This window comes from Rhinopithecus roxellana, chromosome 19, assembly GCF_007565055.1.
Source record: "Rhinopithecus roxellana isolate Shanxi Qingling chromosome 19, ASM756505v1, whole genome shotgun sequence".
NCBI classification, from domain to species: Eukaryota; Metazoa; Chordata; class Mammalia; order Primates; family Cercopithecidae; genus Rhinopithecus; species Rhinopithecus roxellana.
In genome coordinates, this window is record NC_044567.1 from 43,243,468 (window position 1) to 43,261,784 (window position 18,317).

Sequence of the window (18,317 nt, forward strand, 5' to 3'; positions counted from 1 at the left end):
ACCATCCTGGCTAACACAGTGAAACCCATCTCTACTAAAAATACAAAAAATTAGTGGGACGTAGTTGCAGGCATCTGTAGTCCCAACTACTCGGGAGGCTGAGGCAAGAGAATGGCGTGGACCCAGGAGGCGGAGCTTGCAGTGAGCTGAGATCGCACCACTGCACTCCAGCCTGGGCAACAGAGCAAGACTCCGTCTCAAAAAACAACAACAACAACAGCAACAACAACAAAAAACCAAAACAACAACAACAAAAAAAAGCAAACTTATCTGAATAATATTATTACAGAACTGAAAAAATAAAACAAAAATACTAGCGTAAGTATAAGAACATAATCTAATGTGAAATTTTTCTGTTTTATGTAAATTATGCTTAAAGCTAATAAAGGTGAAATGTAGAAAATTATAAAGAATTTAAGAAATAAATCAGGAATTTCAAGCTATAATAAACCAATATATTAAAATAGATATCATTATATATGCAATTTATAATATATGAGTATGTGCAATTAATCAGTTTTTCCTTTATATTTATAGAAATAGCTGAATGACACCCAAAAAGCATCTCTCTCTGTGTTCTGGAGGAAGAAAGTTATCATAAGCAGAAATTATAATAACTTTGAATGCTGTCTCCTAAATGGCCAAGGTAACAGTTTCTTGATCACAAACCCAGCCGGCATTTACAGGTACTGTGAAAGACTAGATCAGGCCTTGGCAACTGAGGGCAATATGGCTCTTAGAAAGAACTGAAGGATATAGTTCAAGGCTTAAACCAGCCCTGCTCAAATTTACCTCTGAAAAGCAACCAAAATTGAGGCCCCATCATTTGAGGTCTGGCCAAATGGCCTTGCTGCCTGTCTCTCCACCTCCCTGTATCTTCTTGTAGTTCCCATCTACTTATTAGGGTCATGGTAATAATGGTCAAATTATCTAGCCACATGCCTAAGTAGGTACTCAATAAACATTGCTTCGCTTTCTTTCTCCTATGGCTCCACACATCTTTTTTAAAAAAATCATGAGCACACAAACAAAGTTGGCTGTAGACATTTCATTGTAAGAGCCAGCTACATGGCTCAAATATTGGCTGTGGTACTCTCTGATTTGTTTTAAATTTGCCCAGAGGATCCCACAGTGATTCTCGATTTGATCTGAGCAAGCACAATTTGAAATATATCTTAGTGTTCTAAATGCTTTCCTGGCACATAAGGAATCAGGCAGGCTACAGCATGTTTGGATAGAGTCACATCTAACCCATGAACATATATAAAGTGCTTATATCGTTATCTTGTGTTACACAGACACAGGGACAAAATTATAGTATATGGTATGCCAAAGGCTCAAAATAGCAGGACAGTTATTTAAATTGTAGTTTGGAATTCCTCAAATCACTACCTTTTCATAAGAAGTCCATATCCTTATGACATTGTAAGCCCAATAAAGAAAGGAGGAAATATAGTATCTCTCATCTGAATGTGCAGACTCCATCATATGGCAGAACATTTGTAACTATCCATGTGACTTGGGGCAAACCACTTTATTTCTTCAATCTGAAAAACATTTGCATACCTACCTCATATAAGGCTTTGAGATGGACTTCTGGGGGATGACTCAGACATGCCTTTAAAGAGAAGGGCCTGCTGGGTATGGACTTTCAGTAGAGTTAAGTACAGAATCTGCAATAGTTCTAGAAGCAAAATGGTATGTTCAGGAATGGGGATAAGCAAGTGGTCTGATTTGGTTCAAGTACATGGGACATGCAGAGAGGGACTAAGGTTGTTGGGGGGGTATTTATTGGATGTAGAGGTCATAAGAGGGGAGGCATCACAGATGTGGAGCCTAGATGACTTGGAAAATGGGTTGCCCTTTTTAAATTTAATTTTTTTTTTTTTTTTTTTTTTTGAGACAGAGTCTCTCTCTGTCACGCAGGCTGGAGTGCCATCTTGGCTCACTGCAACCTCCTCCTCCCGGATTCAAGTGATTCTCCTGCCTCAGCCTCTCGAGTAGCTAGGATTACAGGCACCCACCACCAAATTAGCCTGGCTAATTTTTGTATTTTTAGTAGAGATGGGGTTTCACCATATTGGCCAAGTTGGTCTTGAACTCCTGATCTCAGGCGATCCGCCCACCTCAGCCTCCCAAAGTGCTGAGATTACAGGCATGAGCCACTGTGCCTGGCCAGCTTTGGTTTTAAATGTACATCCTAGGTTTTAAGATTCTAATTGGACATTCAGCTGGAGAGTCCAGAAGGTAGCTGAAATGTGGGATTGGATCTTGGGAGTGTTTCAGTGGACATATAGATCTGAGAGCTGCTGAAAGCAAAAGTTGAACCTGATTGGGTCTACTTACTAGGATGTAGGTTCAGTTAATGCAATCATGATATCCAAATAATGGTAGGCTTAAACCAGACAGAGGGTATTTTTTTTTCTCTCTCTCTTTTTTTTTTTTTTTTTTTTTTTTTTTTTTTTTTTGAGATGACATCTCACTCTGTTGCCCAGGCTGGAGTGCAGTGACGCAATCTCGGTTCACTGCAACCTCTGCCTCCCGGGTTTAAGCAATTCTCTAATTCTCTGCCTCAGCCTCCTGAGTAGCTGGGATTACAGGTGCCCACCACCACACCTGGCTAATTTTTGTATTTTTAGTAGAGACAGGGTTTCACCATCTTGGCCAGGCTGGTCTTGAACTCCTGACCTCGTGATCCACCCGCCTCAGGCTCCCAACGTGCTGGGATTACAGGCATGAGCCACTGCACCTGGTCTTTTTTTTCTCTTTCACATAATTCAAGTGTAAGCAGTCTAGGGTTGGTATGGTGGCTCTGGGACATCAGAGACTCAGATTCCTCCTATCTTTTTGCCTCACCAAGCCCAGGGAAATACCTTTGCTCACATTGTCCAAGATGGCTTAACACTACTGTAACTGTACTTCCAGGCAGTAGGAAGGAGAAAACGAGTTAAAAGTATGCCCTGGGCCGGGCGCGGTGGCTCAAGCCTGTAATCCAAGCACTTTGGGAGGCCGAGACGGGCGGATCACGAGGTCAGGAGATCGAGACCATCCTGGCTAACACTGTGAAACCCCGTCTCTACTAAAAACTACAAAAAACTAGCTGGGCGAGGTGGCGGGCGCCTGTAGTCCCAGCTACTCGGGAGGCTGAGGCAGGAGAATGGCGTGAACCCGGGAGGCGGAGCTTGCAGTGAGCTGAGATCCGGTCACTGCACTCCAGCCCCGGCGACAGAGTGAGACTCCGTCTCAAAAAAAAAAAAAAAAAAAAAAAGTATGCCCTGGAAGTACTATAGGACTAGAACCCTGGTCTTCAGCTGAATTCATGCTAAACCCACAATAAAGATTACATTTCCAGTCTCCCTTACAGATAAGTGGTCAATCAGAGGTGAGCCACATACACATGAGCAACTTCTAGATCCATTCTACAAACATCTTTTGAATATCACTATGTCCTTCCATACTGAGTCACAGAGAACAGTGCTGTGAAAGCCAACGGAAAGAAGAGCACTTGCTTCAGCAGCACATTTACTAAAATTGGAACCATACAGGAAGATTAGCACGTCCCCTGTGCAAGGATGATGTGCAAATTCGTGAAATGTTCCATATTTTTTAAAAAAGGGCAGGTGCAGTGGCTCATGCCTGTACTCCCAGCACTTTGGGAGGCTGAGGTTCAAGAACAGCCTGGTCAACATAGCAAGACCTCATCTCTATAAAAATTTTTTTTAATAACGAGAGGCTTCTGAAGGAGGGGTTTCACAATATTACAGACAGATCAAGGAGGAGGAGAACTGAAGACACAAGGGCAGTGCTTCTCAACCAGGGCCTATTTTGCCACTTCCAAGGGACATCTGGCCATGTCTGGAGATATTTTTGGTTTGTGATGACTATGAAGGGAAATGTGTGTGCTTCTAGCATCTAGAAATTAGAGGCCACGGGTGCTGCTAAACACTCTGCAATGCACAGGAAAACCCCCAATAACAAAGAATAATCCTGGCCCAAAATAGCAATTGTGCTGAGGTTGAAAAACCCTGCATTAGGAGATTAGGCCAGGCCAGGCCTGGTGACTCACACCTGTAATCCCAGCATTTTGGGAGGCCAAGACAGGCAGATCACTTGAGGTCAGGAGATCGAGACCAGCCTGGCCAACATGGTGAAAACCCATCTCTACCAAAAATACAAAAATTAGCCAGGCTTGGTGGCATGCACCTGTAATCCCAGCTACTAGGGAGGCTGAGGCCAGAGAATTGCTTGAACCCGGGAAGCAGAGGTTACAGTGAGCCAAGATCACGCCACTGCACTTCAGCCTGGGCAAAAGAGCCAGACGCTGTCTAAAAAAAAAAAAAAAAAAATCCAGGCCGGGCACAGTGGCTCAAGCCTGTAATCCCAGCACTTTGGGAGGTTGAGACGGGCGAATCACAAGGTCAGGAGATCGAGACCATCCTGGCTAACACGGTGAAACCCCATCTCTACTAAAGAATACAAAAAACTAGCCGGGCGAGGTGGCGGGTGCCTGTAGTCCCAGCTACTCGGGAGGCTGAGGCAGGAGAATGGCGTAAACCCAGGAGGCGGAGCTTGCAGTGAGCTGAGATCTGGCCATTGCACTCCAGCCCGGGCAACAGAGCGAGACTCCGTCTCAAAAAAAAAAAAAAAATCCTGAAGCCCAGGTCACATCCAGGCCAATTAACTCAGAATATCTCAGGGTGGGACCCGGGCATCAGTATTTTTAAAAGATGCTAAGTGATTCCAATGCACAGCAAAGTTTCAGAACTATTGGATCAGGAGGTAACTGGTAAACCCTCTGAGAGGGAAGTTTTGACAATTACTGGCACACAGAGGGTTCTTGACAACTATCTGTTGAGTAAGCGAATACACAAATGAATAACACCACGAGGATAGAAGCAAATAGTCAGTGGTTGAGGAAATAAGTTGGAAGTGGAGGTTGGGGGAGAGCTTTAAGTACAGATTACTCTTCCCTAAATTCGGTTGTATCAGGAAAAAGAGAAGGGGTAGCACACTGAGGGAGAAGCAGATATGAAAAATATTTTCTGTATTTTTATTTTATTTTATTATTTTATGAGACAGGGTGTCACTCTGTCACCCAGGCTGGAGTGCAGTGGCACAATCACAGCTCACTGCAGCCTCAACCTTCTGGGCTCAGGTGATCCTCCCAACTCAGACTCCTGAGTAGCTAGGACTACAGGTGCCCACCACCACACCACACCCAGCTAATTTTCATATTTCTTAGAGATGTGATTTCACCATGTTGCCTTGGATGGTCTCGAACTCCTGTACTCAAGCAATTCACCTGCCTCAGCCTCCCAAAGTGCTAGGATTACATATGTGAGCCACTGCGCCCAACCGGGAAAAGATTTTCTATTTTTAGGTTGATGCAGACTTGAACATGTTTGTGGGAAAAGGGTAAGAAGTAAGGAGAGAGAAAAAGGGTAAGAACATGAGGGATAAGAGGAGTCATCAGTGGAGGGGATGAGATGAGGCTTGTGCTTTCTGCAGGGGAAGAGATGCTCCTAGAGACAGAAGGTTAAGATATGGATTAATCTAAGATAAAGGTGAAGGTGATGGCAGGGTGGGGGTGGGGTCTTGAATGACCTCCATCTTCCCCATAAGTAGAAAATGAGGTCTTATAATAAGTGTGGCAGGGGTGGATTTTGGGCTTGAGGGAGTTGAGAAGTCTTAGGTAACACTGTACAGAAAGCCATCGTCAATAAGAGCCCAGGCCAGGCGCGGTGGCTCATACCTGTAATCCCAGAATTTTGGGAGGCCGAAGTGGGTGGATCACCTGAGGTCAGAAGTTTGAGACCAGCCTGGCTAACATGATAACCCCCCCCAAAAAATACAAAAAGTTAACCAGGCATGGTGGCAGGTGCCTGTAATACCAGCTACTCGGGAGGCTGAGGCAGGAGAATCACTCGGGAGGCAGAGGTTGCAGTGAGCCAGTTGCAGTGAGCTGAGATCACACCATTGCACTCCAGCCTGGGCAACAAGAGGGAAACTCTGTCTAAAACAAACAAACAAAAAAAAAAAAAAAAAAAAAAAAGCCCAAGTGGAGCCCAGGTGAAGTTTGGAATTGTGAATCTATACTGGGTCAAACCAGCATGACCTTGGAACTTTCTCCAGCAATATCCTGAAGTGTAGGAGGGGAGAAACAGGGCAATAGGAGCCAGCTGGGGCTGGGAAAACACGAACAGTAGAAAACCAGTGAAGAGAAGAAATCCTTGTCATTTATGAGCAAATTTCAAAATGGCTGAACATGAAGTCTAAGCCAGGAGGAGATATGAGTGAAATGGAAGAGTGCTGATAACTGGAGAGAAGAGCGTAGATGAATGACTTAGAGACACCATGAAATGTTCAGTGGTGGGCTGTGCGCAGTGGCTCACACCTATAATAATCCCAGCACTTTGAGAGGTCGAGGCGGGCCGATTACCTGAGGTCGGATTACCTGAGGTCAGGAGTTTGAGACCAGTCTGACAAACATGGAGAAGCCCCGTCTCTACTAAAAAAAATACAAAATTAGCCGGGCGTGGTGGCACATGCCTGTAATCCCAGCTACTTGGGAGGCTGAGGCAGGAGAATCGCTTGAACCTGGGAGGCAGAGGTTGCGGTGAGCCGAGATCGTGCCATTGCACTCCAGCCTGGGCAACAAGAGCTAAAAACACTTCGTCTCAATAAAAAAAGAGAGAGAGAGAAATGTTCAGTGGTGGAGAAAAAGAAGAATACTTCCAGTTCTAGATGCTTTGGGAGCCACAGCTTAAGGTGCCGACATGGCCAAGTCCAAGAACCACAGCACACACAAACAGTCCCAAAAAAGGCACAGAAATGGTATCAAGAAACCAAAGATATGAATCTCTTAAGGGGATGGACCCCAAGTTCCCGAGGAACATGTGCTTTGCCAAGAAGCAAAACAAAAGGGGCCTAAAGAAGATACAGGCCAACAGTGACAAGGTCATAAGTGCACGTGCTGAGGCGATCAAGGCCCTTGTAAAGCCCAAGGAGGTTAAGCCCAAGATCCCAAAGGGTGTCAGCTGCAAGCTCGATCGGCTTGCCTACATTGCCTACCCCAAGCTTGGGAAGCGGGCTTGTGCCCACATTGCCAAAGGGCTCAGGCTGTGCTGGCCAAAGGCCAAGGCCAAGGATCAAACCAAGGCCCAGGCTGCAGCTCCAGCTTCAGTTCAAGCTCAGGCTCCCAAAGGTGCCCAGGCCCCTACAAAGACTTAGATATTTCTGTCTGCCAATATGAGGACAGAAGGACTGGTGTGATCCCCGCTGGGCTACCATCTACATGGGGCTGGGGTCCTCCTGTGCTATTTGTACAAATAAACCTGAGACAGGAAAAATAAAAAGAAAAGAAAAAGAAGAATAAGTTGGGTCAGAGGGAATTTCATAGAATAAGATTTAGAAGTCGAGCCACTTTAAATAATGATAGAATCTAATGTGTGGGTAGGATTATATTATCTCTTAAACCCTTTCCAACTCTAAAACTCTATGAGAAATATGAGTGAGTGAATACTGCACTTACATCCAAATTTCCAAGTGGCTGACAGTGTGACCCCAATTGATCCTTGTTACATGTGAAGTCCCATCAAGTCCAAGTCCATGGGAACAGACTTGGACTATTTTAGGAATTTCTGCATGTGTTCAATGATAAGGATAATCAATCACTATTGGACCTCTATGTCTTTCAAAAAAAAATTTTTTTTTTTTTTTGAGACAGGATCTCACTCTGTTACCCAGGCTGGAGGCAGTGGTGACATCATAGCTCTCTCTCTCTGCAGCCTCAAACTCCTGGCTCAACCAATTCTCCAGCCTCAGCCTCCTAAATAGCTGGAACTACAGACTTGAGCCACATGCCCAGCTAATTTTTAATTTTTTTGTAGAGATGGGGGTTCTTACTATGTTGCCCAACCTGGTCTTGAACTCCTGGCCTCGAGGGATCCTCCTGCCTCAGCCTCCCAAAGTGCTAAGAATGGCCGGGTGTGGTGGTTCATACCTGTAATCCCACCACTTTGGGAGGCCAAGGTGGTTGGATCCCTTAAGCCCAGGAGTTTGAGACCAGCCTGGGCAACATGGACTCCATCTCTACAGAAATTACAAAAATTAGCTGGGCATGGTGGCCCATGCCTGTAGTCCCAATTACTCAGGAGTCTGAGGGAGGAGGATTGCTTGAGCCCGGGAGGTTGAGGTTGCAGTGAGCCATGATTGTGCCACTGCACTCCAGCCTGAGACAGAGCGAGACTCTGTCTCTAAATAAATAAATAAATAAATAAATAAATAAATAAATAAAACAAAGTGCTGGAATTACAGGCATGAGCCACCATGCCCAGCAAAACTTTTAATATAAATTCTAGTCTCACCAGTATTTGAGAGTAGACTATGGAAGTTAGGTAAGATCAGAGTCTGTGTCATGTAAAAGCAAATGTATGACAAAGAAGAAAAAAAAATCTTTGCTTCACATGTATCCATGTGATAGAGGTTTATCCTCACTTCCCCCTTTCCCCTCCCTCAGTCAATTTGCAATAATAATAATAATAATAAAAGGTAAAATGACAATGTCGTGGAACAAATTACTTTGTTTGAAAGACGGAACTGCAGGTTGGTGTTTATGGGAGGACTCAGACTTGGCATGGTATTGTGAGGCAAAGAGGATGCTTGTTAGGAACTTGTGATCATTATTGAACCGGGCAGGGGAACCTGGGCCCCTGAACTCTGTCTCTTTATACTGCATTTTGAAAGCAGCGCTTGGCTTTCTAATTGCCCCATATGCTGGTTTTATTTGGTGGCTCAGCTGGGTGGAGTGAACTCTGGGAAGAGATGCATTCATTTTTAGTTACCTCGCCAGATTTCTAATTTTCACTCTGGAGGCATAAATCACCATAAATTACTGTAATCCCAAGACGAAGGGGCTGCTATTCTGGCACAAGGGCAGCAGCTATTGGTACCGCCAAAGCTGTTCTACCTGAGAGCTGGGGAAAGAGTTGCATATGGCTGGTTCTGCCAGGACACTCTTAGATTTGGGGTGGAGGGTGTGCTGGGAACCCATTCTCCTTTACCTGGGAGAAATGGGGATCCTGGAGGAGCAGCTTCTTCTGTGTTAGTGGCAAGCCTGTGGCTTAAGACAGAGCTTTGGTCCTGGGCTCACTGCACAGCCCACACTGCACAGCTGTTGACATGTTTGACTTGCAAACAGAACATCAATAGAACTTCAGTTCCTCTTCTCTCATCTTTTCCCATCAACTCATTACTTGGTTTGGCTTGGTTTTTGTTTTTGCATTTCTCCTGAGGAAATCCTTATTAATTTCTGAAGAAATTACCTCAGACAGAAACCAGAGGCTACAAAAATCCCTTGTCCCCTGGAGCAGAGGCTAAATATCATTAGGGAGGAAGAAAAAAAAACCCAAAAAAAAACAAACCCAGTGTAACTTGTCACTTTGTCATTCATACTCATAATATTGATTAAAATTATTTTCTTTGGCCTCCCAAAGTGCTGGGATTGCAGGTATGAGCCACCATGCCTGGCCAATTTTTTTTTTTTTTTTTTTTTTTTTTTTTTTTTTTTTTGGAGACGGAGTCTTGCTCCATCACCCGGGCTGGACAGGCTGGAGGACAGTGATATGATCTTGGCTCACTGCAACCTAGGACTCATGGGTTCAAGCAATTCTCCTGCCTCAGCTTCCCAAGTAGCTGGGATTACAGGTGCACACCACCATGCCCAGCTAATTTTTGTATTTTTAGTAGAGACAAGGTTTCACCATGTTTGGCCAGGCTTATCTTGAACTCCTGACCTCAAGTGATCCACCCGCCTCAGCCTCCCAAAGTGCTGGGATTACAGGCGTGCGCTCAGCCTGTTTTTTGTTTTTTGTTTTTTTTTTGGAGACAGAGTCTCATTCTGTCGCCTAGGCTGGAGTGCAGTGGCATGATCTCAGCTCACTGCAAACTCCACCTCTCAGGTTCAAGGGATTCTCCTGCCTTAGCCTCCTGAGTAGCTGGGATTCCAGACGCCCACCATCACGCCTGGCTAATATTGGTATTTTAAAGTAGAGACTTGGTTTCACCAGGTTAGCCAGGTTGGTCTTGAACGCCTGACCTCAGGTGATCCGCCTGCCTTGGCCTCCTAAAGCGTTGAGATTACAGGGGTGAGCCACCGTGCCTGGCCCAGTGTTTCTCTTTTTAAATAAAATAAACATAAACTAAGTATAAAAAATACCAACTAGATCTGAATCAAGGTCTCTTAAAAGATGAATAACTGGCTCGGTGGCTCATGCCTGTAATCCCAGCACTTTGGGAGTCTGAGGCAGGGGGATCACAAGGTCAGGAGATCGAGACCATCCTGGCTAACATGGGAAACCCCGTCTTTACTAAAAATACAAAAAATTAGCCGAGCGTGGTGGCAGGCACCTGTAATCCCAGCTACTCAGGAGGCTGAGGCAGGAGAATAGTGTGAACCCGGGAGGCGGAGCTTGCAGTGAGCCGAGATCATGCCACTGCACTCCAGCCTGGGTGACACAGCGAGACGCCATCTGAAAGAAAAGAAAGAAAGGAAAAGAAAAGAAAGAAAGGAAAGGAAAGGAAAGGGAAAGAAAGAGAGGAGAGGAGAGGAGAGGAGAGGAGAGGAGAGGAGAGGAGAGGAGAGGAGAGGAGAGGAAAGGAAAGGAAAGGAGGGAGGAAGGAAAGAAAGAAAGATGAATAACTAATAAATAAATATGAAAAAATTCCTTACCATTCCCACAGAAGGTGGAGCGGCCGAGATGGGGGAATAACATTTTCTTGACAAGTTCACATCATAATGGTGTCCGGGTACCTGCCTTTGTGTTTGTGTTTGTGTTTGCCTGACATTTTAAAGAGTCTTAAAACGCAAAAGAAAGGGGAAACCTGACTATACCAAAAAAAAAAAAAAAAAAATCTGCTTAGGAGGAACACTTTTTTTTCCCCCTAATAGTATAAAGCTTTGGAAAATTTAGAATCTAAAGCATCTGTTATTGCTGATGGCAGGTTGATGGCCTAAGAACAGAGGGAATTATAGGTCAGGAATGTTTTGCGCAAAAGTGAGGCTGCGCTTGGGCATTAAAAAATAAGGCAGACAAATAACAGATTGCAACAGGATAAACTGCCCTGTGAAGTGGACTTGCCCCCCAATCCCAACCTGCCTGCCCTCAGATGACGGGAAACAGACCAGCTTTTCTTTTTTTCCTGTCTTCCAATCACCTGCCCTCATGTTTAGGCAGCAGAGATCTAAGTTATAAACACAGCTCTGCCAGGAGATCCCTTGGCTGAGAATGGCATTTAGAGTATTCTAGTTCTTCCTTGATGTTTTTCACTTTCAGACCTCCTATCCTTTTTAGAACCTGCCACAGGGCCTGGTCACAAGGTTGATGTTTAATACAAATTCAATAAGTTGGTCCAAATTTGGAGATGAATTCTGGGGAAAAGTCAAACAGTGAAAAATAAGGAATTTTACTTTCTCTGGGGCTCCCAGGCTCTCTGGTTGGGTCAGGGCCCAAGTGGAGCAGGGAAGAAGGGGCCACTCTTTCTGAAGTCTCCCTGCGTGAATGAAAATAACAGTTGAGTGGCAGTCACACACTTAGAAGCAAATCATTCTGATTTTGTCTTCTAGAGCAGAGATGTCTCCCCTAAGATCCATTTTACCCCAGCAGAAAAAGCCAGGGTTGTCTGGGTTGTAGCAACACTGTTTTGGCAGAAAGCCCTATGATTTTTCTCGCAAACTTCCCTAAGGATGCTATCTTTCAGCTACACATACTTAGATTATTTCTTTTCCCTCACCAACTCAATCTTATGTTGCTAAGGGGTTCAGTACTTTCTCTCTGCTTCTTAACTCGTCCCAACCCCCAAGTTATTTCCCAAATTCCAGCAGCTGGGACCAGTCTCTGGGACAGAGCAGAAATAATATGGAAATTGGGGGTAGGGTTAAACACATCTATCAGTCTAGGAACAGGCAGAAAAGCAACACCCCCATGACTATAAGTTTGGTAGTGGGCAACAATTTCTTTTTTTTTTTTTTTTTTTGAGACGGAGTCTCGCTCTGTCGCCCAGGCTGGAGTGCTGTGGCCGGATCTCAGCTCACTGCAAGCTCCGCCTCCCGGGTTCACGCCATTCTCCTGTCTCAGCCTCCCGGGTAGCTGGGACTACAGGCGCCGCCACGTCGCCCGGCTAGTTTTTTGTAGTTTTTAGTAGAGACGGGGTTTCACCGTGTTAGCCAGGATGGTCTCGATCTCCTGACCTCGTGATCCGCCCGTCTCGGCCTCCCAAAGTGCTGGGATTACAGGCTTGAGCCACCGCGCCCGGCATGGGCAACAATTTCTTATCCATCATGGGTGGTGGTGTGGGTAGTAACTAAGCATAAGTTATTTGAAGAGGTGAATTGTTTACTGGGCTATTAAAGGGTCACATGGAGGCTGTCCAAGGAAAGTCATACAATAATAATGGAAATTTATTATTTTATTTTTTTGAAACAGAGTCTCACTCTGTCACCCAGGCTGGAGTGCAGTGGCGTGATCTTGGCTCACTGCAACCTCCGCCTCCTGGGTTCAAGCGATTCTCCTGCCTCAGCCTCCCGCATAGTTGGGAATACAGCTGTGCACCACCACGCCCGGCTAATTTTTTGTATTTTTAGTAGAGACGGCATTTCACCATGTTGGCCAGACTGGTCTCGAACTCCTGACCTCAGGTGATCCGCCTGCTTCAGCCTCCCAAAGTGCTGGGATTACAGGTGTGAGCCACTGCACCCGGCCTAATAATGAAAATTAACTGTATCTGATATTATGTTGAAAACTATTCTATCCAAAGGACAGTTAGGATACATTTACTTTTGCTCTGCGTTCGATTCACGGTCTCTTATGGGGAGGAACAGTAGGAGGATTCCATGTGCATCTGTGTTTGGGCTGTCAAGTTATCTGTATCTACATAATTGTTTTCCTTTGGCTTCAAAGAAATTTTTGGTGTTGCAAGAAATATGTATATTGCACAAAAACTGTCACTTCTTAAAATGTGCAGTTAATGGCATATGTAAATAAAATGTAATGTTTTGCTGTTAATATTTACTATGATATATATGTTCAATAATTCCCAATTACAACATTTACTATTAATTAATTCTAGTATTTATTGCTACTACTGCTATTACATGTTATGGTTCCATAGCCCCTTTTCTGCTAGAGCTTTAAAAACAAAACAAACTCCCTATCTGTTCCTCCTTCCGGTTAAATATTGGAGGAAAGCAGAATAGAAATATGAATTTTTAAAGGGAAGGAAGAACAGAGAATGAACACCAGATAGGTAAGCCCTTGAAATCGTAACTCCAAGCTGGCAAATTGAGCACATTGGATCAAGTGCAGAGTTTTCCATTCTATTCACAGGGAAAAAGAAGAAGCGAAATGGGGAGGAGTAGGAAGAACTCAGAGGGTACAGTAGTGATTCCTTAGGAACCTGGAAACATGGAGCTCCTGGAGGCAGTGAGAACAACTGCTGGGTTTTTCTCTGCCTGTCATTTTTCAGTCCATGATGAGATGTTCAAGAAACAGAGTCCAAAGGTACATCAGTGTAAAAATGTTGCTAAAGTGAAAAGTAGGAGACCGATTTCCTCCTTTTGATTGATTGGAGACCCATTCACTTTAGGGTGCTTCTGTTTCCTTACTCATCACACAAAGCACTGGAGTGTGGGAAAAATCCCCATCCCACTTTAAGGTTGCCACAAAGGTAAAAAGGACCTGAAGCAGAAGTTGGGAGACCTAAGCTTATGACCTTGGATTTACAGCACAGCTGATATTTGGGGGAATAAGGTTTGTTGTTGTTTTGTGTGTGTGTGTGTTTTGTTTGTTTGAGATGGAGTCTCACTCTGTCCCCCAGGCTAGAGTGCAGTGGCGAGATCTCGGCACAATGCAACATCCACCTCCCGGGTTCAAGCGATTCTCCCGCCTCAGCCTCCCTAGTAGCTGGGACTACAGGCACATACCACCACGCCCAACTAATTTTTGTATTTTTAGTACAGACGGGGTTTCACCATGTTGGCCAGGATGGTTTCTAACTCCTGACCTCAAGTGATCTGCCCATCTCGGCCTCCCAAAGTGCTGGGATTACAGGGATGAGCCACAGCGCCCAGCACCTCAGGGAATAAGTTCTGAGAGGACTCAGGAAAACTGGGGATTGAAACGCAGGTTTTCACGAGAGTGGAGGCAGCTGGCTCTGTGGGTTCCCAGACTAAGGAGATCTGTGCTTGACAGACCAGAGACCAGCTCTATTGTGACCATCGTCTCAGCCTTGACTTTTTTTTTTTTTTTCTTGAGACAGAGTTTCACTCTGTCACCCATGCTGGAGTGCAGTGGTGCAAACTCAGATCACATCAACCTCTGCCTCCTGAGTTCAAGCGATTCTCGTGCCTCAGCCTCCGGAGTAGCTGGGACTACAGGCGCCCGCCACCACCACGCCCGGCTAAGTTTTCTATTTTTAGTAGAGATGGAGTTTCGCCACGTTGGCCAGGCTGGTCTGGAACTCCTGACCTCAAGTGATCCACCAACCTCGGCCTCCCAAACTGTGGCATTACAGGTGAGCCACTGCACCCGGCCTAGCCTTGTTATATGTACAGTAACTGCCATTTGCGGTGTGCCTACTCTGTGTCACACTCCTTGCAGTTATTCCATTTAGGGTAGAACAACATTATTCTAGTTTACAGATGAGAAAACTAAGGCCCCAGAAATTGATTTGCCCAAGCATCCAGCTGGCAGTGGAAGTGCCAGTTTCCTCCTGTGTAAAACGAGAGAAGTCAATCTACTGCCTACTGGCTTGTCAAGGGTCGCTTGAGATCGGACGACAGGAACCACAAAGAAGTGAGGCCGGGAATTTGCAGATCCACAGTAAAGCAAGTTTGTCTTTTTCCAGACGTGCATTAAGATTCCTTTTTCAAGTGTTCTACAGCGCAGGCGCAGGCTGTTTTGCGGTTTCCTCCCGGCTTCTCTTCTGCAGGCCGGGGTCGCCCTCTGCCGACCCAGGGTGGGAGGGCGCTGAGTGAACGTTTCCGGGCCTGAGAGCGGGCGGAGATTTTTCTCGCCTGTAGAGGGCGCAGGTCGGCGTGCAGAGTAACCCACTCTAGCTGTCCCTTCTCTAAGCACTTCCTGTCTGTTCTCTATGATCCATCCAGTTGTGACTTGATTCGTTCCTCAAATTTTCAATTTACCGTAAACAAAGGGGACGCGCACTGACCCGGAAGTGAAAGCTGGAACCCGGCCGGAGTAGCTCTGATCGCCGGCTGTGAGAAAGGAGGTCTTAGGCAAGCTGTAGCCATGGCTGTGGCTGTAGCCATGGCGGGAGCTATAATCGGGTCGGAGCCAGGCCCCGCGGAAGAACTTGCCAAACTCGAGTACCTGTCTTTGGTGTCAAAGGTTTGCACTGAGCTGGACAATCACTTGGGGATCAACGACAAGGACCTTGGTGAGCCCAGGGAGGTCCGTGTGGCCTCAGTTTGGGATTGAGGGAAGCGGAAGGAGAAAGGTGGTTGGTGGACAGAAAGTATGTTCGTATGAGTCTGTATCTCTCTGTCGCAGACACCCGGGCCCAGGGTACCCGCTGCCGTGGCCTCGACTTGAGAGACCTCGAGAAACTTTAGAAACTTCCCCAGAGCTGTCAGTGAAGCCCGGGGCGATCATCTCTGCTTGATTGTTTTTTGTGGTTTTTTTTCCAGCCTCAATTAAACACGTTTAACAACAACAGCATCAGGTGCTGCGATGACGATGATGATGGCTGACGTTTATTGGGTGCTCACTGTGTGCTAGATGCGATGCTCAGCTCTTTATTGACATATATCTTATTTGGTCTTCACGCCACTCTGTGACATAGCAGTCGGCATCTGTGCTTTTAACTGTGTTCTTTGACCATTAATTCTGTACTCTTTTTTGAGACAGGGCCTCGCTCTGTCGCCCAGGCTGGAGTGCAGTGGCACGATCTCGGCTCACTGCAGCCTCCACCTCCTGGGCTCAAGCAATCCTCCCACCTCAGCCTCCCGAGTAGCTGGGACTACAGGCACGCGCCACCAAGCTCACTAATTTTTAAAGTTTTTGTAGAGACGGGGGTCTCACTGTATTGCTCAGGCTGGTCTCAAACTTCTGGGCTCTTGCCTCGGCCTCCCAAAGTGCTGGGATTACAGGAGTGAGCCATTGCGTCCTGTACTATGTCTTAAACACCAGTCACTAGATGTTTTGGGGCAAACTACATCTGGGGAACCCAAACTGAGGAATTAGAAAAGGCTAGGGTCCTAGAGCTAAGGCCATAGACAGATGAAGCCCTTATAAAGGTAAAGAGGATGGATGGGATGAAGGGCAACCAATGGAGGGATTGACCTTTGGTAAGTACAGCAATGCTTCCTCAGTTGTAACAGGAGCGAGGACAGAGAATGTAGTTGCAGATTCAGATGAGTTTAGAGATTGGTGGTAGGAAGATGAGTGAGAGAGTTTCAGCCCACTCTTCAGTTTTCTAAATGAAGATGAAATCATCAATTGGAGGGATGGAAGGGAAGGGGCCGGTGACAGGAGGGGTTAGGAAAGTTAGACGAGTGACCTTTGGTAAGATTCATAGTTTCTCTGAAGCTGTTTTTCTCATCTGTGAAGTGGGACAATGTCTTCACAGGTCACCATGTAGCACTTAGGAAGATGCCCGAAAGTATGATGCCAGTATGTTTTTGTTTACTTTTTTCTCTTGTCTCCCAGGCAAGATGTGTCTGTCATATGTAATTTTTCTGTACTATTCTTCTCTTTCAGTTGATAATGAGGTGATAATTTCGTCAGTTTTGCTATCTTGTTAGTATGTTTCCTTTGTTCAGCAAATATTGAGCTGGGGACTAGGCATACCACAGAGAACGAGACAGATTTCTGCTTTCAGGGAGCTTACTTTTCTCTCTATTTTTGTTTTAACTCCTAATACCTTGGCCTTTTAGAGGAAACAAAAAAGTTATTGACATCTTCTAGTGTTTAATTGTTTTGATGTTCACTTCATTTATGTGCAAAAATAGGGCAAGGTATAAACTCCGTATTCTTTTAGTTTATATATAGCTAAAGATCTCAATTAATTTGCAGAAAACCCACAAATATGCTTTTTCTGTTAAATACAGAATTATAAAACCAGTAACATTAAAAGTTCTAACATTGGCCGGGTGCGGTAGCTCATGCCTGTAATCCCAGCACTTTGGAAGGCCAAGATAGGCCCATCACCTGAGGTCAGGAGTTTGAGACCAGCCTGGCCAACATGGTGAAAGCCCATTGCTACTAAAAAAAAAAAAAAAATTACAAAAATTAGCTGACCGTGGTGGCGGGTGCCTGTAATCCCAGTTACTCAGGAGGCTGAGAAAGGAGAATCGCTTGAACTCAGGAGACGGAGGTTGCAGTGAGCCGAAATCGCGTCACTGCACTCCAGCCTGGACGACAAGAGCAAGACTTTATCTCAAAAAAAAAAAAAAAAAAAGTACTAATATTGGTTTAATGTGATAGACTGTTTTTTGTTGAAACTAAATTGGCAGAGTTGGGTTTAATAACAGAAAGGCATATATTTGCTTCTTTTATGTTTTGTTTGCTGACTTGATTCTTTTGCTTTTGACCCTGATGAATGACTTACTAATTTATGTATTTAATTTTTGGGGGAGTTGAGATAGTAGAGTTTCTGATGAATACTGGAAAACCTGCTAGACAAATTCTGAAAGAGCTGTAATACTGGATTATCATTTAAATTAGTGTTATTTTTACTGTTTTCACCAATGAATTTTTTTAAACTATGAATTAACTTTTTATAATGGATTCAGTTAATTTAATGATTCCCCTGTATAATTGTGAAAATTAAAAATACTGATTAATGGGACCAGGCACAGTGGCTCACACCTGTAATCCCAGCACTTTGGGAGGCCAAGGCAGGTGGATCACAAGGTCAGGAGTTCGAGACCAGAGCCTGACCAACATGGTAAAACCCTGTCTGTACTAAAAATACAAAAATTAGCTGGGCATGGTGGCGCACAGCTGTAATCCCAGCTACTCAGGAGGCTGAGGCAGGAGAATCGCTTGAACCTGGGTGGCAGAGGTTGCAGTGAGAGGATCGTGCCACTGCACTCCAGCCTGAGTGACAGAGCAAGACTCCGTCTCAAAAAAAAAGGCCGGGTGCAGTGGCTCAAGCCTGTAATCCCAGCACTTTGGGAGGCCGAGATGGGCGGATCACGAGGTCAGGAGATCAAGACCATCCTGGCTAACACGGTGAAACCCCGTCTCTACTAAAAAATATAAAAAACTAGCCAGGCAAGGTGGCGGGCGCCTGTAGTCCCA

At 45.2% G+C, this 18,317-nt stretch overlaps 1 protein-coding gene, 2 non-coding genes and 1 pseudogene across 3 annotated transcripts in view; 3 read left to right on the plus strand and 1 right to left on the minus strand.

Moving 5' to 3' along the window:
- Window positions 1–3,505: 3,505 nt before the first annotated feature.
- Window positions 3,506–3,607, plus strand: LOC115895106. Its single transcript, XR_004055297.1, has one exon. It is a non-coding gene; the product is annotated as a U6 spliceosomal RNA (small nuclear RNA).
- Window positions 3,608–6,776: 3,169 nt separating this feature from the next.
- LOC104672434 lies at window positions 6,777–15,047 on the plus strand (annotated as a pseudogene).
- A 139-nt stretch (window positions 15,048–15,186) lies between these two features.
- The window catches only part of DHX8 (DEAH-box helicase 8), a 43,624-nt gene continuing 40,493 nt past the window's right edge, over window positions 15,187–18,317 (plus strand). The window contains exon 1 of the mRNA XM_010376238.2: window positions 15,187–15,450. Coding sequence (XP_010374540.1) covers window positions 15,303–15,450 — 148 coding nt within the window. The 5' untranslated portion in view covers window positions 15,187–15,302. The remainder of the gene's footprint in view (window positions 15,451–18,317) is intronic.
- LOC115895011 lies at window positions 17,660–17,720 on the minus strand. The gene has a single exon (XR_004055221.1). It is a non-coding gene; the product is annotated as a U7 small nuclear RNA (small nuclear RNA).